This window comes from Neoarius graeffei, chromosome 10, assembly GCF_027579695.1.
Source record: "Neoarius graeffei isolate fNeoGra1 chromosome 10, fNeoGra1.pri, whole genome shotgun sequence".
NCBI lineage: Eukaryota > Metazoa > Chordata > Actinopteri > Siluriformes > Ariidae > Neoarius > Neoarius graeffei.
In genome coordinates, this window is record NC_083578.1 from 22,095,447 (window position 1) to 22,120,412 (window position 24,966).

General features: G+C 41.1%; 3 protein-coding genes across 6 annotated transcripts in view; 2 read left to right on the forward strand and 1 right to left on the reverse strand.

The window, feature by feature from the left end:
* The window catches only part of espn (espin), a 186,688-nt gene extending 182,769 nt beyond the window's left edge, over positions 1 to 3,919 (forward strand). For all 3 annotated transcript variants that reach the window (XM_060931530.1, XM_060931531.1, XM_060931533.1), the window contains one exon: positions 3,381 to 3,919. In XM_060931530.1, coding sequence (XP_060787513.1) covers positions 3,381 to 3,528 — 148 coding nt within the window. In that variant the 3' untranslated portion in view covers positions 3,529 to 3,919. The remainder of the gene's footprint in view (positions 1 to 3,380) is intronic.
* Positions 1 to 24,966, reverse strand: part of exosc10 (exosome component 10) — a 285,760-nt gene that overhangs the window by 9,705 nt on the left and 251,089 nt on the right. The window lies entirely within an intron of this gene.
* Positions 8,969 to 24,966, forward strand: part of arhgef16 (Rho guanine nucleotide exchange factor (GEF) 16) — a 37,943-nt gene continuing 21,945 nt past the window's right edge. The window contains exons 1-2 of one of the 2 annotated variants that reach the window (XM_060931535.1): positions 8,969 to 9,068; positions 23,694 to 24,291. In XM_060931535.1, the coding sequence (XP_060787518.1) occupies positions 23,788 to 24,291 (504 nt within the window). In that variant the 5' untranslated portion in view covers positions 8,969 to 9,068; positions 23,694 to 23,787. Of the gene's footprint in view, positions 9,073 to 23,693; positions 24,292 to 24,966 lie in introns of both variants that reach the window. The other variant, XM_060931534.1, reaches the window with a different exon arrangement.

Here is a 24,966-nt window from a genome sequence, read left to right on the forward strand (position 1 = left end):
AGTTCGGTGGTTTGTATTCAGACCAACCCAAAAGGTCCGGACCAAGGGAAATTTGGTTCGTTTGGTCCGGACCAAACAACGTAGGTGTGAATACGCCCTTAGGGTTACTAAAGTCTCCAAATCCACCATCAGATGCCACCTCCATGCCAACAGGTTATTTGGAAGATATGTCAGAAAAAAGCCTTTTCTGTCAGTTAACCACAAACATAAGCACCTGAAGTTTGAGAAATGCTACTACAACTTTGACTGGAACTGTGCTGTATGGTCTGGTGAAAGAAAGATATGCCGCTTTTTGGCAGGAAACACTCAAAGTGGGTTTGGCGTAAAAAGAAAGATGGCTGTAATGAAAAGAACCTGATCCCAACTGTAAAATATGGAGGTTCTGTGATGTTTATGGCTGTTTTTTTTTTTTTCTCCAAACATCTTGGGAACCTTGTGTTAGGGTTCATGACATCATGGACTCCATGAAATACCAGGACATTTTAAATTCAAATCTGGCTGCCTCTGCCAGGAAACTAAAACTGGGTCATCATGGGATCTTCCAGCAGGACAATGATCCGATGTCCAAATCAACACAAAAATGATTCACTGAGTACAGAATCAAGCTTCTGCCCTGGCCATCTCAGTCCCCCAGTGAAAACCTGTTGGGTGAGCTGAAGAGGGGAGTGTACAAGAGAGGGCTGAGGACCCTGAATGATCTGGAGAGATTGTATACAGAGGAACGGTCTCAGATGCCCTGCTCTGTCTCCAACCTTATAAAATGTTATAAGAGAGGATCAGTACTGTTTTACTAGCAAAGAGAGGTTGTATCAAGTATTAAATGCAGGGGCGCTGATAATTTTTTGTTGAAAATGATTATTGATTGATGAGGGATTTGTTTTTCTTTGAATAAATGTTCAATTAAAGGTTGGATTTTTCTCACTTTTACAGTGCGAGATAAAGCGACTTCTTCAAAACACGGATTTTTTTCTAACCCTTTTTTTACTAATCTTTATAAGGGGGTGCCAGTAATTTTGCAGGGCTCTGTATATACATGAAATCATGAGATATGAGACTATATCAGAAGTTCAGCTTTCATTTCCTGATATTTATATCTAGATATCTTAAACAACTTCGAATACTGCGCCTTTTTGTTTTAACCCACCCATTTTTGACGTGATCAAAAAAATATTGAAAAATGTGACTCTCAGGTGTTTCTTGTTGCCCAGGGTTGCCCTGTTAAATTGATTAAACAATTAATAGCTCTGAATGTCTACTCTTGGTTTAAGCCCCGGGTTTTGCCTGCGAAGACTGATTTTGTTGTTATAAAGGATAAACCAATATGAAGACCAGAGAGCTGTCTATGGGAGAAAAAGAAGCCATTTGGAGCTTTGAAAAGAGAGAACTTGATCAGAGCCTTTGTATAAGCATCGTGAATGGCCAAAAAGAAATAACTGGTGTACTAACAACCAAACATCAAACAGATCAGCCAACGAAAACAGCAGCAGGTGATGACAGAAACATTGTGAGGGCTGTGAAGAAAAACCTCAAAACAGTCAGTGACATCACCAAGAGCCACCACAGGAAAGGGATGAAAGTAAAGAAAAATCCCCCAAAACAAACAACAACTGAAAGAAGCTGTGGTGTAATCTTGGAAAAACATCCAAAACAATCATGTAACAGTTTGGTGATGTCAGTGGGCCACTGGTCCAACCAAATATATACATGTTATTTACCAGCTGGGAGGTCCGTATCGTAAAATACTGTGACCGAGGTCTTGAAAGTACTGAGCGAGGCCCTCTGGGCCGAGGTCAGTATTCAAGGCCGAGGTCACGGTATTTCACCATATGAATCGACCTTAAGCTGGTAAATAATATATGTATTGTTTTCTTTACCAAATTCTAATAGAAAACGAGAGCGCCCGAAAGGGAAAACCGAGCCGAGCCGCCATTTTGAATCCTCATTCACGGCTGTAATACAAATTGGTTCCTCCTCGGTATACAAGTGCACTTCCATGGCAGGAAAAAAAACTACATTTTGCCACCTATGTAGTCCCCTATTTATACAAAATTGAGTCATTCAGGATTCAGCCATGTTTTTGCTCGGCGTTAGCAACAGTTACAGGTTTTTAGCTTTCTCCTGAAATGTGTTCTTTTATTTCTTCTTCCTCAGGGTAGTAAAACTCGCTATCGCTGTGAAGACTGTCATTCTCACTATCCATGCTGTAAAATTAATGCTATCCTCCTGAGAAATGCGAAAATAAATGTTGACAGAAATTGCTACTATGTTTGTTGTTGTTGTGAACGAGCGAGTCGCCAGAGGTCCGTATCCGGGGTCCATAACTGGGGTCTGTATCGTAGAATACAGACCCGCTCGCCAGCCAATCAGAGCACAGGATTTGATGGAAACCGGACCGCGAAAAAAAAAGTTATTTACTTTAAAAGTACATATTCCTATACTTTTGCTTACCAAAAAATTGGGTGATCTGCCATCAGAGGTGCCTTTTTCCAAGTTGTTTAACACAACTTATTGTAGATATCAGGAAATAAAATCTGAAAATCTGATTTATTGTCTCATATTCACCTTTAGATCTCAAACCCAAATGCATACACTTAACAGTTTTACCACGAAATCGAGTCGTACACGAGCTGAGGCGCGACGAGGCACGTAGTGCCAAGTTGGCTATAAGCCACGTACGACGAGATTGAGTGGAATAATTGTCTTATTTTATCCACATTCACTGGATTTTGAGAAACGGAACATTTTTAATTTTTTGCAAATTTGACAAATAAAAACTTGATACAAAACGTCCGACCAAATCATTTCCGCTTAGCAGACACGTGACAAATTGCATGCATGCGTAGTAAAATATTCAAATTAAATTTTTCTTTGAGCTTTTGAACCAGTCTAAAAAAAAAATCAACAAATTTTAATGCTTAAAGATAAAGAATGTAAACAAACCGGAGAAACGACAGGAGCAATTTGTTAAAAATGTTATAATAATAATAATTCTTGAAAATTAAAAAAAAAAGATACTTTTATTCCATATTTTGTGGCTTTTTTTTTTTATTTTTGGGGTTTTGTTTACGAGTAGAGTTTTTATTTCGTTCTCGGTTGGTTCAGCAACACGCTCCGTCATTTTGTTTTTCTCTACTCACGGTATATGAGCTGATATCCTAGTAGTAGAGTAGCCAATCAGCGCGCACGCTTGCTCATATCCAGAAAATGTGGATAGAATAATATATATTAGTTTGAGAGTGTATGTGTACTATGTAATTGCATTGTGATGTTATTGCTATGTAATTATTATTATTATTATTATTATTATTATTATTATTATTTTTTGTCCTCTTGTATGTGCTAAGCTTCTCGATTCTCTGTAATTTCTTTTGACATGGCAGGAAAGAAGAAGAGCGGCTGAGGATGGCAAAAGAGAACGAAGAGAAAATGGAGCTGGAACGGCTGCGTACATTAGGCTACGATGAGACCAAGCTGGCGCCGTGGCAGCGGCAGGTCATTTTAAAGAAAGGCGACATAGCCAAACAGTAGTTTCTCCCCATTCTTTTTCACGTGCATCTCTCTGCCTCTATCGAACCCACAATCCACCAGCTGCATTCCACATATTCAGCGGCTCAGCACAGAGCGTGGCTGTTTGAATTCATCCAGCTACAGATTTGTACTGTTCAGGACCGTTAACGGATCCATAGTACATTGTGATAAAAATTGTGTGATTGTAAAAGCCTGGAATTCATTAGCGGTCATCGATTTGTAGATTTATTTTTTTTTTTTTAAAAGTCAGCATGCCAGCAATAATATTTCAAAAACATACATCATTTCAATGCAACTAATTACCTTACAGTCCCACATTTTAAAAATCTTCAAAGTATTTTCGTGTTGAGAAAGAGCAATTATTTTGTAAAAAAAAAAAAAAAAAAACACTTTTTTTTTTTTTTTTTTTTGAACCACCCAATCATTCTAAAAGAAATTTGAATACAGCATACTAGTTAAACCGATGCTGACATCGGACTACATATAAGAGCACAGAAAGAATTCTTGAAGAGTGATTTATTTGACAACTGCTTTTGGCATATGAGAAAAAGATAGATTAATTGACAATAATGTTCATAATATTAACCTGGACTTTTGTGCATGTGTTCTAGTTTATATAGTTAGCAATCAATCACTGATGAGTAGGATTTTTAATTGATGTTTCATTTTATTTGTTTTTTTTACACAGTCATGAAAATGTGAAATTGCCCACATCTGTCTATAATAATAGCAGTAACCAGAAGATGCATATTTGTATTTCTGTAATGACCAGAAAACGACAGATGCCGCTGTCTTTTTAATATTCTACTGTGTAATACATGACACACATTCTGTCCAAAAAACGTGCATGTCCTTTACTAAAATTTACCAAATCAGAGTTTACTCTAGTCTAGGGGGAGAATAATTGTGGCTGTTTCTTTGAAAATGTGAGCAGATAATATGGATGTTTATATTTTATCCTGCACATTCATGTTTGGTCTTGTGACTGAAATGTTGACGGGAGGGTGTACATCTGTTTTTTTTTTTTTTTTTTTTCCATTTTTCAACACACATTTCCCATACATCATCTTCTCATAACAGTAGAACATCCCTTGTACACATAGGACCTCGGAAAAGTGCCGGACGTGTCTTTCTGAATGTCTGTCTGTGTGTGTATGTGTGTGCGTGTGTGCGTGCGTGTGTGTGTGTGTGTGTGTGTGGTGTCTGTCCTGTGTCATGTGTGATAGTTAAACGTGATGTATTTAGAGTGTACATTTTTGCAAGTGTAAAGAAATATTGTGATTCTCATGTGCAATGCATGCAATATTTGGTTGAACTTCATTTGATGCCATATTGATGCTTAAAAACAAAGCTATACACAAACGCAATTGCCATTAGAAGATTTTCTATTTATGAATAATGTACATAGATACACTGAGGAAAAAAACCTCTGCTGCCCTTTTGTTGCTGCGTGAAGGTCCAGGTTTTCTTCCTCCATCCTTTGCTTGCATTGGCTTATTACTGTAAACCATCATTGTCAGACAGGCAAATGTAGCAAAATAAAAACATTTGATTTCTTGGATTTCATAGTGTTGGCTTTGAATAAATCAAAAGTATCATGCTTTGAAAATGTGTAATAAATGTGTAATAAAATGTTTATAAGAACAGGTTTTTTTTAGGTATGAAATTGTATTGTTTTGTAGATAGGTGACATGGTAGTGCAGTGCTTAGCATTGCCACCTTGCAGAATTCCTGGTTCAGTCATAAGCTCAGGTTACTGTCTGTGTGAAAATTTTAAACATGTTCTCCCTGTGTTCACGTGGGTTTTCTCCAGGTTCTGAGGGTTTCCTTCCTCTCAAAAACGTGTCAGATTGGCTATGGTCTGTGTTGGCTATGCGTTTGTGTGTGTCCGTGGAGTCCTGTGACGGACTGCCATCCCATCCTGGGTGTATTCTCACATCACTCTGTGTTCCTGTGATAGGCTTCTTTAAAGCTGGGATAGGCAAAGTGCATGCAAGTTGGCAGGTCGGCCATCCAGTCGTTTCCTCCAGACCGAATGTTTTTACAACCCGGTGTCTGCCACAGATGAAGAACTTTTTTTCTTTCTAATGTCAGAGCACTTAATTTACTCGTAAAAAGAATTTCAAGAAATATAACAAAACTTGCCTACCCTTGCTTTAACTTTTAAATAGGCTATATACAGCACCAGTCAGAAGTTTGTACACCCCTACTCATTCATAGTTGGGTTTTTTTTTCCCTGTATTGTGACTATTTTCTACATTGTAGAACAATACTGAAGACCTCAAAACTATGAAATGACGTATGGAACATGTATGGAATTATGTGGTAAACAAAAAAGTGTGAAAAAAAACCCCCAAGATATAGGTTTGATATTTTAGATTCTTCAAAGTAGCCAGCATTTACCTTGATTGACATTATCTTATCCAGCTTCATAAGGTAGTCACATGGAATGCTTTTCACTTAACATGTCTGCCTTGTCAAAAGTTCTCATCTTATCTCATTATCTCCAGCCGCTTTATCCTTCTACAGGGTCGCAGGCAAGCTGGAGCCTATCCCAGCTGACTACGGGCGAAAGGCGGGGTACACCCTGGACAAGTCGCCAGGTCATCACAGGGCTGACACATAGACACAGACAACCATTCACACTCACATTCACACCTACGCTCAATTTAGAGTCACCAGTTAACCTAACCTGCATGTCTTTGGACTGTGGGGGAAACCGGAGCACCCGGAGGAAACCCACGCGGACACGGGGAGAACATGCAAACTCCGCACAGAAAGGCCCTCGCCGGCCACGGGGCTCGAACCCGGACCTTCTTGCTGTGAGGCGACAGCACTAACCATTACACCACCGTGCCGCCCCCTTGTCAAAAGTTAATTAGTGCAATTTTTCTTCTTAATGCATTTGAGACTATTGAATTAGAAGGTGTATCCCAACTTTTGGCTGGTACTGTAATATGAGGGCGGCACGGGGGTGTAGTGATTAGCACTGTCGCCTCACAGCAAGAAGGTCCTGGGTTCGAGCCGGTTTCTTTCTGTGTGGAGTTTGCATGTTCTCCCCGTGTCTGTCTGGGTTTCCTCCGGGTGTTCTGGTTTCCCATCCATCTGTAGCCGCTTATCCTGTTCTACAGGGTCGCAGGCAAGCTGTAGCCTCCACCGTCCAAAGACATGCAGGTTAGGTTAATTGGTGACTCTAAATTGACTGTAGGTGTGAAATGGTTGTTTGTGTCAGCCCTGTGATGACCTGGTGACTCGTCCAGGGTGTACCACGCCTCTCACCCATAGTCAGCTGGGATAGGCTCCAGCTTGACTGTGACCCTGTAGAACAGGATAAAGCGGCTACAGAACAAACTGAACTGACTTCACTGCACTATCACCATTTGCACTACTGTTTATTCATACCGCGTTTTGTATATACTGCAAATATCTATACCATATCATACCATTGCACTATAATACATTTATATCACACCTGTACATACTGTAAATATCTATCATATTATACCATTCCATATACTGTAATTCCTGTACATTTATATTTGTATATTACACTTGTGTTATTTAGTGCTATGCACTTCTGGTTAGATGCAATCTGCATTTTGTTGCCTTGTACCTGTGACATGTGCAATGACAAAGTTGAATCTAATCTAATCAACCCATCCATCTATCTACAGTATCTATCCATAGCAGCTTATCCTGTTCTACAGCGTTGCAGGCAAGCTGGAGCCTATCCCAGTTGCCTATCGCGGTCGTAGGGAGGCATGAGAGATTCTGACTTTTCTCTGGGCTTGGATTGCTTGGTGGTGCCCATCTCCTCTCCAAGCATATTCACACCTAAGGTCAATTTAGAGCCACCAATTAGCCTAAGCTGCATGTCTTTGGACTGTAGGGGAAACCAGAGCACCCAGAGGAAATCCACGTAGACACAGGGAGAACATGCAAACTCCATACAGAAAGGCCCTCATCGGCCGCTGTGTTCGAACCCAAAACTTTCTTGCTGTGAGACGATGGTGCTAACCACTACACCACCGTGCCACCCTCACATTCTCACCTACGGTCAATTTAGAGCCACCAATTAGCCTAACCTGCATGTCTTTGGATTGTGGGGGAAACCGGAGGAAACCCACGCAGACATGGGGAGAACATGTGAACTCCACACAGAAAGGCCCTCATCAGCCGCTGGTTTCGAACCACTCCACCACATATATATATATATATATATATATATGGGGGGGCGGCACGATGGTGTAGTGGTTAGCACTGTCGCCTCACAGCAAGAAGGTCCGGGTTCGCGGGCAGCAAGGCCTTTCTGTGTGGAGTTTGCATGTTCTCCCCATGTCCGCGTGGGTTTCCTCCGGTTTCCCCCACAGTCCAAAGACATGCAGGTTAGGTTAACTGGTGACTCTAAATTGACCGTAGGTGTGAGTGTGAATGGTTGTCTGTGTCTATGTGTCAGCCCTGTGATGACCTGGCGACTTGTCCAGGGTGTACCCCGCCTTTCGCCCGTAGTCAGCTGGGATAGGCTCCAGCTTGCCTGCGACCCTGTAGAACAGGATAAAGCAGCTAGAGATAATGAGAAGAGATATAGAGAGAGGGCGGCACAGTGGTTAGCACTGTCGCCTCACAGCAAGAAGGTCCTGGGTTTGAGCCCAGCGAAGGCCTTTCTGTGTCTGCATGGATTTCCCTCACAGTCCAAAGGCATGCAGGTTAGGCTAATTGGTGACTCTAAATTGACCGTAGGTGTGAATGGTTGTCTGTGTTAGCCATGCGATGACTTGGCGACTTGTCTCGCCCATAGTCACCTGGGATAGGCTCCAGCTTGCCTGTGACCTTGTAGGACACGATAAGCGACTACAGATAATGGATGGATGGATATCTCATCTCATTATCTCTAGCCGCTTTATCCTGTTCTACAGGGTCGCAGGCAAGCTGGAGCCTATCCCAGCTGACTACGGGCGAAAGGCGGGGTACACCCTGGACAAGTCGCCAGGTCATCACAGGGCTGACACATAGACACAGACAACCATTCACACTCACATTCACACCTACGGTCAATTTAGAGTCACCAGTTAACCTAACCTGCATGTCTTTGGACTGTGGGGGAAACCGGAGCACCCGGAGGAAACCCACGGGGAGAACATGCAAACTCCGCACAGAAAGGCCCTCGCCGGCCACGGGGCTCGAACCCGGACCTTCTTGCTGTGAGGCAATTGGTCATACCTATATGTGACCAGCAGATGTCGCTCTGTAACCTCGACAATGAAGTATGTTAATAATTATCCTAATGACCTTCAGATTCTTTGGAGCAAACAAAGCAATAAAATGTCCTTGGGTTGGAAAGAGAAGAAAAACCACGTTCATTTAAATATTGACATTTTAAGACCGATAAAAACCTGTAAAATCAGTTTGTTGAAGATGATGTTTGAGGAGAAACGTCTTGGACTCCAGCAAGGAGGTTGTGGGCGTGGCTTTCACACCTGTGTACATCCGGAAGGCTCGCGCTTTGGTCGTCGGTTAAATACGTCACGGTGTTAGGCTATGTAGGTAAGTTGTTTGTTTTATTATTATTAAAAAATTTTTTTCAATTTATCATTAACTTGTAGTTTAAATGGCGAATATTTTCAGAGTCTCATATCTTGAGAATGCCTTGAAGACATTGGTGTGGGGTTTTGTGTGCACTGTGAGGGACTGTGTGTACCTGAGGAAAAGTTTTCTGCTAATATGACATGCTAGTCCAAAAAGAAGCGGGGAGTCTCTCAATTTACGGTTTTATCATTTATTCTTTATTTGTTTAGGCTTGATAAGCTTTTTTTTTTTGTTAAGATTTACTCCTGCTACTCCGGAGTATTTCTATAAGCTTGGTTTATATATGCATTTTGTTTGTTTGTTTGTTTGTTTGTTTTGCTAACGCCTGAGCTAAAGATCACTGCACTGATGAGTGTGTCAGTGTCGCGCGCTCATGAGCTGAAGAATGACTGACTGTAGGACAAAACCTACATTTCAACACAGTCTGAGTTGGGACAGGACAGAAGTTAATATCTAGTTTATCAGGGTGTGTATTTTCGGTTACAGAACACTCTGACTGTATCAAAACACGCCGTGTAAACAGCCCCATGACTCATGCATCAGCAGCAGAACATAGACAATATGACAAATAATGGAATTATATCAGATCATATAGCAACAAGTACAGTTCAAACAACTCTTCTTTAACTTGGGGCTGATCTCAGGACAGTTGTAGGCGATACTGACTTTTTAAATCTGTCTACTTTTTTCTAAATTAGACAAAATTATGTTTAACAGGATTATATCATAGTTACCGGGTGGCACGGTGGTGTAGTGGTTAGCACTGTCGCCTCACAGCAAGAAGGTCCGGGTTCGAGCCAGAGTTTGCATGTTCTCTCCGTGTCTTTGTGGGTTTCCTCCAGTTTCCCTGACAGTCCAAAGACTTTTTTTTTTTTAAACCTTTTAATTATTCGTCACATGCACACTTCAAGCATCCTCTGCATTTAACCCATCTGAAGCAGTGAACACACGCAGCCACACCAAAGCGCCCGGGGAGCAGTAGCTTGCTCAAGGGCACTTCAGCCCAAGGCCGCCCCACGTCAACCTAACTGCATGTCTTTGGATTGTGGGGGAAACCGGAGCACCCGGAGGAAACCCACGCGGACACAGGGAGAACATGCAAACTCCACACAGAAAGGCCCTCGCCGGCTGCTGGGCTCAAACCCAGGACCTTCTTGCTGTGAGGCGACAGCGCTAACCACTACACCACCGTCCCGCCCCATGCAGGTTAGGTTAAGTGGTGACTCTAAATTGACCATAGGTGTGAATGGTTGTCTGTGTCTATGTGTCAGCCCTGTGATGAACTGGCGACTTGTCCAGGGTGAACCCTGCCTTTCGCTTGTAGTCAGCTGGGATAGGCTCCAGCTTGCCTGCGACCCTGTAGAACAGGATAAAGCAACTAGAGATAATGAGATGAGATCATATATCCTATAGCAACAAGTACAGTTCAAACAACTCTTCTTTAACTTAGGGTTGATCTCAAGACAGTTGTAGGCAATACTGACTTTAAATCTGTCCAAACTTCTTTCTAAATTAGACAAAATGTTGTTTAACAGGATTATATCGTAGTTACCGGGTGGCACGGTGGCGTAGTGGTTAGCACTGTCGCCTCACAGCAAGAAGGTGCTGGGTTCGAGCCCAGTGGCCAGCAAGGGCCTTTCTGTGTGGAGTTTGCATGTTCTCTCCATGGGTTTCCTCCGGGTGCTCCGGTTTCCCCGACAGTCCGAAGACATGCAGGTTAGGCTAACTGGTGGCTCTAAATTGACCGTGAATGGTTGTCTCAGCCCTGCGATAATCTGGCGACTGGTCCAGGGTGTACCCCGCCTCTCACCGACAGTCAGCTGGAATAGGCTCCAGCTCGCCTGTGACCCTGTACAGGATAAGAAAGCTTGTGAAATTCCTCTCTACATTTAACCCATCTGAAGCAGTGAACACACACACACACATATATATATATACCCAGAGCAGTGGGCAGCCATATTAACAGCACCCGGGGAGCAGTTGGGAGTTAGATGCCTCGCTCAAGGGCACCTCAGCTGTCCCATATTAACCTAACCGCATGTCTTTGGACTGTGGGGGGAAACCGGAGCACCCGGAGGAAACCCACGCAGACACTGGGAGAACATGCAAACTCCACACAGAAAGGCCCTCATTGGCCGCTGGGTTTGAACCCAGAACATTCTTGCTGTGAGGCGACCGTGCTAACCACTTACACCACCATGCCGCCCAGATAATGGATAAGCAGCTACAGATGATGGATGGATGGATATAGTTACCACAATAACAATATCATCCACGTGTAATATTTAAATAATATTGGCTGGTGTTGAGTGGTATATCAGATATATTCCGTTCAGCTAGCATGATATTGAACGGGTCAAAGATGAGTTCAATATCGTGCTTGCTGAACAGAATATATGATATACCATGAAAAAAAGCCATTATTATTATTATTATTATTATTATTATTATACATTCAATGGAACAATTATAGGTTTTACAAAAAGTAAAGAACAGGGGGGTAACTTTCCAATATTGAATGCTGATTCTGATTGACAGAACGTTTAATTACATTCAGTCCAATGTGCAGTGGATATAAAGTGAACAACAACCCAGCTTGTATCCAAGCTATATCCAGGTTGACAGTTCAAGTTCAAAGGTACTTTTGGTAGTAGTTCTTTGTTACATTGCAGTTGTTCAAAACAAAAGGGCTTTGCTGAGTGAAGTCCTCTTGTAAAAGTCTCCATCACGTTTCCTCACCTCCAAGTAGACCTTTGACAATATTTCCGCTATTGCTCTCTTTTCCGGTTTTTCGATGTCTGTTGGTATGTTTTTGTTTTTTGTTTTTTCCCCCTTCTTGTAATTATGCGTGAAGAATATCCAGTGAAGTTTTGGTAGCCTTTCGGGAGTTCAGTGCATTTTTCTCTTTAAATCTTCCGCTTTTAATGAAGCAAACCTCGTGGCCATGTTTGTTTGTGTACAAACTGTCTCAGTCACAAGCTACAGCAGAAGTTTTACATCTCTGACGTGTCTCTTTTCCAGTTTTTCGATGTCCGTTAGTATGTTTTTCTCTTGTAAATATGCATGAAGGATTTGTGGTGAAGTTTTGGTAGCCTTTCGGGTGTTCAACACACCTTTTTAGTTTCAGTTTATTTATTTAGTGCTTAAACCTAGGGCCTCCGATTTTCTGCGATCGCGGAAAACGGACGGAAATTGGGGTCAGAAACGGAATTAGTGCTCAGAAACGGAATCTACGGAGCCCCTCTGGTGACATGGGTGAAAAAAAAAATTCCCTGGCCACAGGTTGATAATGCGTGGGAACGAGATCCTATTCCGTGGCCATTACTTGTTTAATGCGTGGGAACGAGATCCTATTCCGTGGCCATGACTTGCTTAATGTGTGGGAGCGAGATGATTATTGGGTGGCCACGAATTAATAACGCGTGGCCACGAGATGATTCAAGTTCCAGCCTGATGGGATGATGTCCGGTTTTTGAGCGGCCGTCAATTGTGCAGTAAATACAGGGTTTATCCTGTATGATGAAATCTATAACTTCCCCAAGGTCAGCATATTGTCTACGTTTGAGCCCGTGCTTTTTGAGCAGCCGAATTAAGTGTCGCTTGCTCAGAATTACTCCATGTCTAACTGCAAATGATTTAAGGATATCATTATAATTCATTCCTAGGTTAAAATAAAACGAAATCGGGGGCGTCGTGGCTCAGGTGGATACCATACCATAAATCCGGGGACCCGGGTTCGATTCCGACCCGAGGTCATTTCCCGATCCCTCCCCATCTCTCTCTCCCGCTCATTTCCTGTCTCTACACTGTCCCATCCAATAAAGGTGAAAAAAGCCCCAAAAAATAAAAACAATTAAAAAACCGAAATCAGATCAAACTTGTCCATATTTGCGGCTGAAGCTACTGATGCCAGAAAGTCAACAGTCTCAGTGATGAAATGACTAACACTTCTCGTGGCCACGTGTTATTAATTCGTAGCCACCTAATAATCATCTCGTTCCCACGCATTAAACAAGTCGTGGCCACGGAATAGGATCTCATTCCCACGCATTATTAACGCGTGGCCACGGAATATTTTCAAGCACAAAGGAACCCCTAATGCTGTATTATAATGGTGATCTTGAAGGCAGATTTTGAACAGTCAGATTTCCATTCGTAGTTTGCACCAAGGCTTTTCAGTTTAACATTATATAATAGCAACTGATTATTTTCATGATTTAATGGTTTATGTTCTTAAATAAGAAGTTATGTTCTGAAGAATGATTTTCTATATAAAGAGTTTGAAGACTTGTGCATTATTAAATGAATAATTTACAGGCAAAATGTAAATTAAACTAATAATGGAGTTAACTGTTAAATAATTTGAATCATTTAAAGTATATATTAAATGGACGCTGTCACACACTTTGTTAGACCTGTCGTTGCACTGAAAACATTGTAAGCATAACAACGAATAAAAGTTTGAAAACATGGATAAAATGATAACTGAGATTGTTTTATTTAAATGTACATGTATAAAGAGTAAGGATAACCATAAAAGTATTAATATACAATATAAAGTTTTAAAGAAAATAGCAGGAGCCAGTCAACAATCAAGTTAACAGCACTAATTATGGTAACTACAGTCTTAAATAAATGAAAGAAACACATTTTCAGTGAAGTGAAATTTAGTGTTGATTCTAAGGTGCATTAAGATATTACTGTGTACAGAAAGTTTAAAGCTTTATATGAAGTTGTACTACAGCAGGCCAGTAAAGCAGGATTACAGGGGTAGATGCACAAGGACAACAAACATGCAGATGCCTCCCAACACCAGTTACCTGAAACATAAAATTTCATGCATTTATTACATGTACTTAAGAATTCAGAATCAGAATTAATATGTTGAAAATCTAAAAATGCCAATTTAGTTGTCATTTGAGCATATAACTGAAACAAATTGTCTGAAACGGAATTGAAACGGAATTTAATGTTTTTTGAAACGGAAAATAGGAGGCTCTACTAGCACTGGATCGCCTCTCTTTCCCGGCCGACAAAGAAATGATTGTGCACATGTGCAGCAGAAAAGTTTCATCATTGGCTCTTTGCATCAGCTCCGATGAGTGACGTTGTGTTGTCATGACAACATGCAATATTATAACAATATTGCATGCTCATTCTCCATTGAGGAGAGTGGCATAATACATGGAGGATAAGCGATGTGATGACAATATTGCATGCCATCACTAAACCTGCTAGAAGGGAATAGAATGTCTGTGAAGATTCTCAGTCATCCAGGTCATAGTAAACTGTGGGTGGTAAAAGAGAGCAACTGGACTTGCTTGAAGATTCTTGAAGGCGTTTCACCTCTCATCCGAAAGGCTTCTTCAGTTCTGTCTGACTGGAAGGGAGCATCAGGTATTTATCCTCTCATGGATGAAAAGCTCATCTAAGGTGTCACACTTTAGATGAGCTTTTCATCCATGAGAGGATAAATACCTGATGCTCCCTTCCAGTCAGACAGAACTGAAGAAACATTCAGATGAGAGGTGAAACGCCTTCAAGAATCTTCAAGCAAGTCCAGTTGCTCTCTTTTACCACCCACAAAGGGAATAGAATACATGTTTTTATTCCATGGAAAAAGTGGCCCGTATGTATAGTAATTAAATAATATTGGCTGGCGTTGAGTGGTATATCAGATATATTCCATTTAGCTAGCATGATACTGAACGAGTTGAAGGCAAGTTCAATATCATGCTAGCTGAATGGAATATATATCTGATATACCACAAAAAAAGCTATTATTATTCATACACATTCCTTTTGGGTGTTCAGTGTGCCTTTCTCTTTCAAAATGTTCCGTATTTAACAAAGCAAACCTAGTGGCCATGTTTGTTTACAAATTCTCAGTCGCTCGCTAGCACGGAAGTTTTACGTCTCCGATGTGTGACATCATATCTTGACAACCATACGATAGGGTAATTCTGCCCCAAATCACCAGATTTAGATAAATGTTTGCCATTGACCATCTCAGATTTGCTTCATACTTTCTGGAAATATTGTCAGTGTGCCCAATAAATAGTGTACAAAATCTTAGGCTTGTACCTTTTTTAGTTTCTGAGATATAGGGGCTTAAAATAGGGGCGTGGCCCCAATTTCACTGTTGAAACGCGTGCTACAGAAAACGGACCTAACTTCCATAAGTCATTACTTTTAAACTATTCATGCAAGATGCATGAAATTTTCAAGGATTGTTCTTCAGTGCCAGACGCCTTTAAATACTAAAATAGAAAGTTCACAGTTTAATATTTGCCAAGTTATGGCTTGCTGAAAATCATAAAAAATGTGCTTTGGAGCAACTTTGACGCCCCATATCTCCACATTAAAGCACACCGAATTTTCTTATTTATTATTCTTGTTATAGTACTCTTTAGGCAACTAGGTACGTGTTCAAAAGAAATCAAACTTTCTGATTTATTAGGCTTTAAAATTAAAAAAAAAATGTTCAACATATAAAATACATAATTCAGAATTCTTAAGTACATGTAATAAATGCATGAAATTTTATGTTTCAGGTAACTGGTGTTGGGAGGCATCTGCATATTTGTTGTCCTTGTGCATCTATCCCTGTAATCCTGCTTTACTGGCCTGCTGTAGTACATGTTTTACAATAGACGGAAATGCTGTTTTAAGGCATATAATCTACTAGCAGACAAACTAGCAAAACATCATTTCATTGCCAAACACCAGCGTGGATATTCGAAGAATTTGAAGGAAAATCTGTCAGCGGATGAATGTATTACGCTTTTGGGTTTTGTCGAAAACTATTCATTCTGTGTACAGGATTCTGCCCAGGGATACCACCAGGACAACAGCCAATGCACTCTTCATCCATTTGCAGTGTACATTCGAGCAAAGAATGAAGATGGTACAAAAGTAACGAAATGCATCTCTATCTGCATAATAAGTGACTGCCTTACGCATGATACAGTAGCCGTACATGCATTCTTAAAGGTTTTACCATATGTATGCCATTTATATCCCCAGCTGTAAAAGGTCATTTACTTCAGTGATGGATCAGCAGCCCAATACAAAAACGATGAAAATTTCACAAATCTAATAAAGCATGCAGATCATTTTGGACTTTTGGCAGAATGGCATTTCTTTGCCACTTCTCATGGTAAATCACCCTGTGATGGTATTGGAGGCACTGTAAAGTGGTCAGCAGCTCGAGCTAGCTTACAGGCAGTCACGAGTGATCACATACTAACTGATCTGTTTTTGTGGGCAGAAAAACATGTATCAAGAACATCCATTTCATCTGGGTTGGTACAGGGGAAGTTATGGAGAGTGGAAAAGCATTGGAGATGAGATTTTCAAGGTCAGCTACTATTCCTGGAACAATAGGAAACCACTCATTTGTTCCAATCATGTCCAACCAGCTGCAGGTCAGCAGGGTGTCCGGTGGTCCTAGCTTCATTGTGGATATGAGTGGGAATCGGCCACAAGTAATGCGTAAAACCCCTGTTAAATCAGCAGTCTCTCTGGCAGATACAATTCCTGGTAAATATGTTGTATGTTTGTATGACAGACAGTGGTGGCTAGGCAACATTCCTGCGTTATCAGAGGAGGAACAAGATGTACAAGTAACATTTATGCATCTTCATGGTCCCCCTCAGACTTGCAGCTGGCCCAGGAGAGAGGATGACTGTTGGGTCCCTCTGGTGCATGTCATGAAAATCATTGATGCCCCACTTACATCAACTGGCAGGCAGTATAAACTTCCATCTGATGTGGAAAAGCAAATCAATACACTGTTTAAGCTCTTCAAATAAAGTTTTAAGGTTATTTTTCCTACAGTGTAGGTTTGTAATTGTATTGTAATATGCCTTAAAGGAACAGTCCACCGTATTTCCATAATGAAATATGGAAATTATCTGAATTGAGACGAGCTGCTCCATACCTCTCCGAGCTTTGCGCGACCTCCCAGTCAGTCAGACACAGTCAGACGCGCTGTCACTCCTGTTAGCAATGTAGCTAGGCTCAGTATGGCCAATGGTATTTTTGGGGGGCTGTAGTTAGATGCGACCAAACTCTTCCGCGTTTTTCCTGTTTACATAGGTTTATATGACCAGTGATATGAAACAAGTTCAGTTACACAAATTGAAACGTAGCGATTTTCTATGCTATGGAAAGTCCGCACTATAATGACAGGCGTACTAACACTTTCTGCGCGCTTCGGCAGCGCATTGATACAGAGCTCAGATATCAATGCGCTGCCGAAGCGCGCAGAAGGTGTTAGTACGCCTGTCATTATAGTGCGGACTTTCCATAGCATAGATAATCGCTACGTTTCAATTTGTGTAACTGAACTTGTTTCATATCACTGGTCATATAAACCTATGTAAACAGGAAAAACGCGGAAGAGTTTGGTCGCATCTAACTACAGCCCCCCAAAAATACCATTGGCCATACTGAGCCTAGCTACATTGCTAACAGGAGTGACAGCGCGTCTGACTGACTGGGAGGTCGCGCAAAGCTCGGAGAGGTACGGAGCAGCTCGTCTCAATTCAGATAAGAGCATATTTCATTATGGAAATACGGTGGACTGTTCCTTTAAAATAGCATTTCCGTCTATCGTAAAACATGCCGTACTTGATACCTTAATATTTATAGTTTGGTTTAGGGTCCCAACTTCATATTTTGTGCATTTGCTAATCAGAACAAGCTCTTTCCAGTGGTATAATTGTTTTTATGGTAGACCTTGTCATACATTTGTAATATGCATTTGAATTATAGGTGCAAAATGTTAAAAAAAAAAAAAAAGCCTAATAAATCAGAAAGTTTGATTTCTTTTGGACATGTACCTAGTTGCCTAAAGAGTACTATAACGAGTAATAAATAAGAAAATTTGAAAGATGTGGTGTGCTTTAATGTGGAGATATGGGGCGTCAAAGTTGCTCCAAAGCACTTTTCTTTTTTTTTTATGATTTTCAGCAAGCCATAACTTGGCAAATATTGAACTGTGAACTTTCTATTTTAGTATTTAAAGGTGTCTGGCATTGAAGAACAAGCCTTGAAAATTTCATGTACCGTGCCTTGCAAAAGTATTCATACCCCTTGAACTTTTTCACATTTTCCCACCTTACAACCTCGAACTTAAAAGTTTTTTATTGAGATTTTATGTGATGGACCAACACAGAGTAGCACATAATTGTGAAGTGAAATGAAAAATGAGAAATGGTCTTCAAAATTTTAAACAAATAAAAATCTGAAAAATGTGATGTGCATTAGTATTCAGCCTCCCTGCGTCAATACTTCATAGAGCCACCTTTTGCTGCAATTACAGCTGCAAGTCTTTTGTGGTATGCCTCTACCAGCTTTGCACATCTAGACACTGAAATTTTTGCCCATTCTTCTTTGCAAAATAGCTCAAGCTCAGCCAGATTGGATGGAGAGCGTCTGTGACCAGCAATTTTCAAGTCTTGCCACAGATGCTCAATGGTGATTTAGGTCTGGACTTTGACTGGGCCATTCTAACACATGAATATTCTTTGATCTAAATCAGCGGTCCCCAACCTTTTTTGCGGCACGGACCGGTTTGATGTCAGACAATATTTTCACGGACCAGCCTTTAAGGTGTGGTGGATAAACTGTGGTATTTTCTAAATATAGTAATAAACGTGAATCCACTGTGTACTCGTATGCAACTTTATTAGCAGCATCCTCGTAACATTGTGTCAGCAGCATAACATGAGTAATGTCCTCTCCAACATTCTTGGTCGCTGAGATGAGCGTCTTGACATGCGTCAAGAGCAGAGCATGTGATCGGAGCGGACGAATTTTGAAAAGAGCGCGGAGCGGGATTTTTTTTTTTTTCAAGGATGGGAAGGATGGAGCGAGGCAATGGCCCGCTCCAGTTTCGCCCCATTACCGCTCACATCACGAGTCTGAAGCATGCCCAACGTGGCTCAGAATGAACGACAGCGGTGTTTGTTTGCCACCTGCGCTCCGCCTGCTCATGATGCGTTTAGAGGCGGCTCGGAAAAACGCGTTTCCACGTGTTAAAAATTAAGTGGTTGTAATGGCTGTAAAAAGTGCGGGGGACAGAGGGCAGAGATACGGGAAGTCCTCCGCGTCCGCTACGCGCATGCGTGCACATATTTTTTGAGCGAGCGTGGAGTGGAGCGGGATGCAATCTTGGTGGAGCGCTGAGCGGTAACGGGCGAAGCGGCATGGTGCGACATTGAGCGGAGAGCGAGCGGAGCGACCACCTCCGTGAGCGAGGACAGAAATTCTCGCCGCTCCACTCCGCTCACATGCTCTGGTCAAGCGTGAGTTATAGACGGATGTAACGGAGAGAATCCGGTCATTTTTCAAAATCAAACATCGTTCAGACTCAGATAATGAATGAAACGGAAATAGTGCAGGTTATTTATTCTTTCTGTGTGGCCCGGTACCAAATGACCCACGGACCGGTACCGGTCCGCGGCCCGGGGGTTGGGGGCCGCTGATCTAAACCATTCCATTGTAGCTCTGGCTGTATGTTTAGGGTCATTGTCTTGCTGGAAGGTGAATCTCCTTCCCAGTCTCAAGTCTTTTGCAGCCTCCAACAGGTTTTCTTCCAGGATTGCCCTGTATTTAGCTCCATCCATCTTCCCATCAACTCTGACCAGCTTCCCTGTCCCTGCTGAAGAAAAGCATCCCCATAGCATGATGCTGCCACCACCATGTTTCACAGTGGGGATGGTGTGTGCAGCGTGATGAGCAGTGTTAGTTTTCCGCCACACATAGCACTTTGCATTTAGGCCAGAAAGTTCAACTTTGGTCTCATCTGACCAAAGCACCTTCTTCCACATGTTTGCTGTGTCCCCTACATGGCTTCTTATGCCTGTCTTTCAACAATGGCTTTCTTCTTGCCACTCTTCCAAAAAGGCCAGATTTGTGGAGTGTACGACTTATAGTTGTCCTGTGCACAGATTCTCCCACCTGAGCTGTGGATTTCTGCAGCTCCTCCAGAGTGATCATGGGCCTCTTGGCTGCTTCTCTGACCAGTGCTCCCCTGGCTCGCTCTGTCAGTTTAGGTGGACGGCCATGTCTTGGTAGGTTTGCAGTTGTGCCATACTTTTTCCATTTTTGAATGATGGATTGAACAGTGCTTCTTGAGATGTTCAGAGCTTGGGATATTTTTTATAACCTAACCCTGCTTTAAACTTCTCCAGAACTTTATCCCTGACCTGTCTGGTGAGCTCATTGGTCTTCATGATGCTGTTTGTTCTTCAGTGTTCTCTAACAAACCACTGAGACCTTCACAGAACAAATGTATTTATGCTGAGAGTAAATTACACACAGTAGGACTCTATTAACTAATGAGATGACTTCTGAAGGCAATTGATTGCACTGGGTTGTATTTAGAGGCATCAGGGTACAGGGAGCTGAATACTAATGCACATCACATTTTTCTTTGTTTAAAATTTTGAAGACTGTTTATCATTTTCGTTTCACTTCACAATTATGTGCTACTCTGTGTTGGGCCATCACATAAAATCTCAATAAAAAACTTTTAAGTTTGTGGTTGTAAGGTGGAAAAATGTGAAAAAGTTCAAGGGGTATGAATACTTTTGCAAGGCATTGTATCTTGCATGAATAGTTTAAAAGTAATGACTTGTGGAAGTTAGGTCCGTTTTCTGTAGCACACCTTTCAACAGTGAAATTGGGGCCACACCCCTATTTTTAAGCCCTATATCTCAGAAAGTAATGAGGGTACACGCCTAAAATTTTGTACACTATTTATTGGGCACACTGACAATATTTCCAGAAAGTATGAAGCAAAGCTGAGATGGTCAGTGGTTTGGCCTCTGGTGATTTTCACATGGATTTACCCAATATCGTAAACTATATTCAGCGCTCATTCTCCATTGGGTAGAGTGACGTAATACACATAGGATAAGTGATATGCTCAAAATATTGCATGCTATCAAACCAAATGAATGAAACCTGCTAGAAGAGAATAGAATGCGTATTTTTATTCCATCAAAAGTGTCCTCTATGTATAATAATGTGATGTATTCAATCAGTACTTGCCATCTGGTTTTCTTGTGTGTGGGTGTGTGTGTGTATGTGTATGTGTGATATATATAATATAAAATCTCATCTTATTATCTCTAGCTGCTTTATCCTTCTACGGGGTCACAGGCAAGCTGGAGCCTATCCCAGCTGACTACGGGCGAAAGGCAGGGTACACCCTGGACAAGTCGCCAGGTCATCACAGGGCTGACACACAGACAATCATTCACACTCACATTCACACCTATGGTCAATTTAGTCACCAGCTAACCTAACCTGCATGTCTTTGGACTGTGGGGGAAACCGGAGCACCCGGAGGAAACCCACGGGGAGAACATGCAAACTCCGCACAGAAAGGCCCTCGCCGGCCACGGGGCTTGAACCCGGACCTTCTTGCTGTGAGGCGACAGCGCTAACCACTACACCACTGTGCCGCCCTATTTTTTTTATATGAGTGATTCCACGCTTATGGGTACTGAAATGGGGACATGAACTTATTTTTAAAAATTCACCTAAAACCATTTCTTTTTTTTTACCATCAGGTCACAAAACATGTAATCTTTAATGAATGATATGTTAAAAGATAACTTTAATTTTCTGAGATGTAATAAAAACATATTTATTTGCCAAAGTCAGAACGTAACAGAAGTGTTGTGGACATATATATTCTCAATTTTAACAATGTAGAATTACTTTTTGAAACATAGGAAGGTGATGTTTTAGCAAATATAATTAATAAACATGTGTAGTAGAATAAACATGCACATTCTTTCAATAAGATTAACATGGTATATAGCTAGATTGTAATTAATTTGTAACAGACGCGAGATGGACAATCGTAACAGAAGTAATGTAATAGACATCATTTTGGAACTCATAGGCTTGACTTTGGCATATAAATATGTTTTTATTACATCTCAGAAAATTAAAGTTATCTTTTAACATATCATTCATTAAAGATTACATGTTTTGTGACCTGATGGTAAAAAAAGAAATGGTTTTAGGTGAATAAGTTCATGTCCCCATTTCAGTACCCATAAGCGTGGAATCACTCATATATATAAAAATAAAAAGACACACACATGGGACATTCCACCGAATGGGTGCCATTTGCTTGTTGTACCACTCCCAAATTAAACTTAATTTATCTTTTCAACATTGATTATAATAACACACATTTAACTATTCAAAATGTGTATTGGTCAACCTCATGCTACGTTACAAGGTTTGGAAGTCAAAGATCGCTGCATTTTTTTCAGTCCTGTTACCAAAACTCTGAAAGTAACAGGACTGAGTTTTTAGCCTAGGATTAGCTAATACGTGGAATTAAGCCACATGGCGTCATCGCTAATAGCATGACCACACTTAGCACATTTTAGTGATTTACCAAAAATCTGTATTTTTAAAATAAACATATATCATCTAAGAAATAATTTAAGTAACAGGACAGTATGTTGACATTGACCTCATCAGTCAAAGTTAAAAAATCATCAAATATACAGAAAAGTAAATGAGAGAACTAACTTTTGGTCTTCCCATGGCCTTCAGAAGACACAACTGATGTAACTTCCTGTTGAGCATGTGATTTATGGAATGTTCCAAATTTGTCAGATGGGGTAATATGTTTGGGTAACAGGACTGAGTGAAAACCCAGGGACACGACTAAAATGTGTATTTTAACTAAGATATTGTGGATTTCTTATGAAAAAAAAATATTTAAACCATGGATAGGATATGGAGTCACACAACAGTGCAAAAGAAATACTGTTTCTGAAGGATTTTAATCATAATATTTCATAGTTAAGTATAAAGTTAGAGTGCGGGGACAGGTAACACGTGCTATTTTTCAGTGTTAGGTAGTTTTTATTAATCCTTACGATTATATATCTTAAATTTGAAATGAGATCAATGTGCAGGACATTCTGCGTAATAAGAAAATGTATTTTAAAGTACATTTTTATGTGCATTTATACATATAATTTTCTAGGAGCGGAAATGGAAATATTCTTTCTCTCTGGGTTATTGTGAATAAATCTTTTGTCTCAATGTTTGTTTAACCCCAACTCCAGTGTTTTGAGTTCAGTGTTGAATTTCCAGTGTATATTGCTTTTCTGAAATTACTGTATTTAGTAGACTTTGGTGGTGGGGTTTAGTTGCAGTGTTGCTTTGTTAACCGAATTGCAATTCAGAACTCAATCAAACCTGTTTCGGAGCTATTTTGGAAAGTTGTTTTATTCCTCTGCCTTGCGAAAATAATCAGAGAAATAATGAAATAAGAGATCCTGAAAACAGCACAGAAACTTGCCTCCAGATTTCCGGAGCTCCACATGCTTGGTGATTCTCCTGAAGGTTGGAGTTTCTGCTTTGTGTTCAATTACATCCTTCATGTATTGTCAAGCTAATTAAGCTGGCAATGCAAATGAGGAAACCAGCTGTCAAAACCTGCTTCTAAACAGGTTTGATTGAGTTCACAAATTATAAGGCTAGTTGACCATCACTAATCTCGCCCCATCCGGCTTTGTTACAACATGCAGGTTACGACAGTGGTCCAGTGAGAGCCCAGAACCAATGAAACTGTTGTGGCAGACACTCTTCACCACTTCCCTTCCAAAGTAAAACAGGTCCACCATGTCACATGAACAATCCCAGACATCAACAGGGGACCAGTCTCCTCTCCTGGACAGCATGCTGTCCTCCAAGCTTGATCTGGATCGCGAGGCTGATTCTTCAAGTACGTCAGTCACTGTACCTGAGCAGCCTCCACGGACTCCTATAATCCTCAGCACAGAGAGTGAAGCGGCTCGGAAGCTTGGAACCACGCAGCTCATCCCCAAAAACCTGGCTGTCACCAGTCGACCGAAGAATCGCCACCACACCACAGTGGTCACGCTGCCTGTGGTCCTTGAAGCCCAAAAGAACATCCAGCGTTTCTCTCATGATCCAAGTGCCTCCTGGGAGGACTATGACAGTGATGATGGTGGCTTGCGTAGGAACCGCAGGAACAAGTCATACCGAGCTGCTGTCACCAGTCTTGATGCAGATTTGATCTGGAAACAGGACCTTCTGCAGCCTTTTAGTGAGGAGAAGGAGAAAACCCCAAGTCCAAAACCAGTTTCCCACCCTGGACGCAAAGTGAGCCAAACTACGATCTCCTGGTTGTCTCATAATGTTGATGAACATCTAGGGCTGTATTTCGAGTTGAGTTACGTGGGCATAGTGAATATTTTATACCAAAATTGCACATGTTGGTATTCAGACCTCAGACATAACTACAGACTAGAGTGTTATTCAGAAGTTACACAAGACAAGAAGTTGCATGTGAGGTGAAATTTGTTTAAAACAGAGGTGTATCTTAGACTACGTTCAGACTGCACCCTGAAACGACCCATATCCGATTTTTTTTGTCCGTATGCGACCTGTATCCGATTTGTTATTGACAATCTGAACAACACAGATCCGATTTTTTTCACATGCGACCCAGGCCGCTTGGATATGTGGTCCTAATTCCAATGCATATCCGATATTTTCACATGCGACTGCAGTCTGACCGGACAGGTCGCATTCATGCGACCTACACGTCATCAACAAGAGACAAATGTCACTGTTCTGCGTTGGCTAATCCCGCCTCTTTGGTGGAAAACAACATTTATACAGTTTTCAGAATTTAAATAGACTTTTATAGAATTGATCAAGCTAATGGTGGATTTGGTAGGGACCTGGATGTTGATCTGTTAGCCCGATTAAATAAAACAGTTTCTATAACTGATTTATAACTTAAACCATCCTGTATTACAAGATTATAAGATT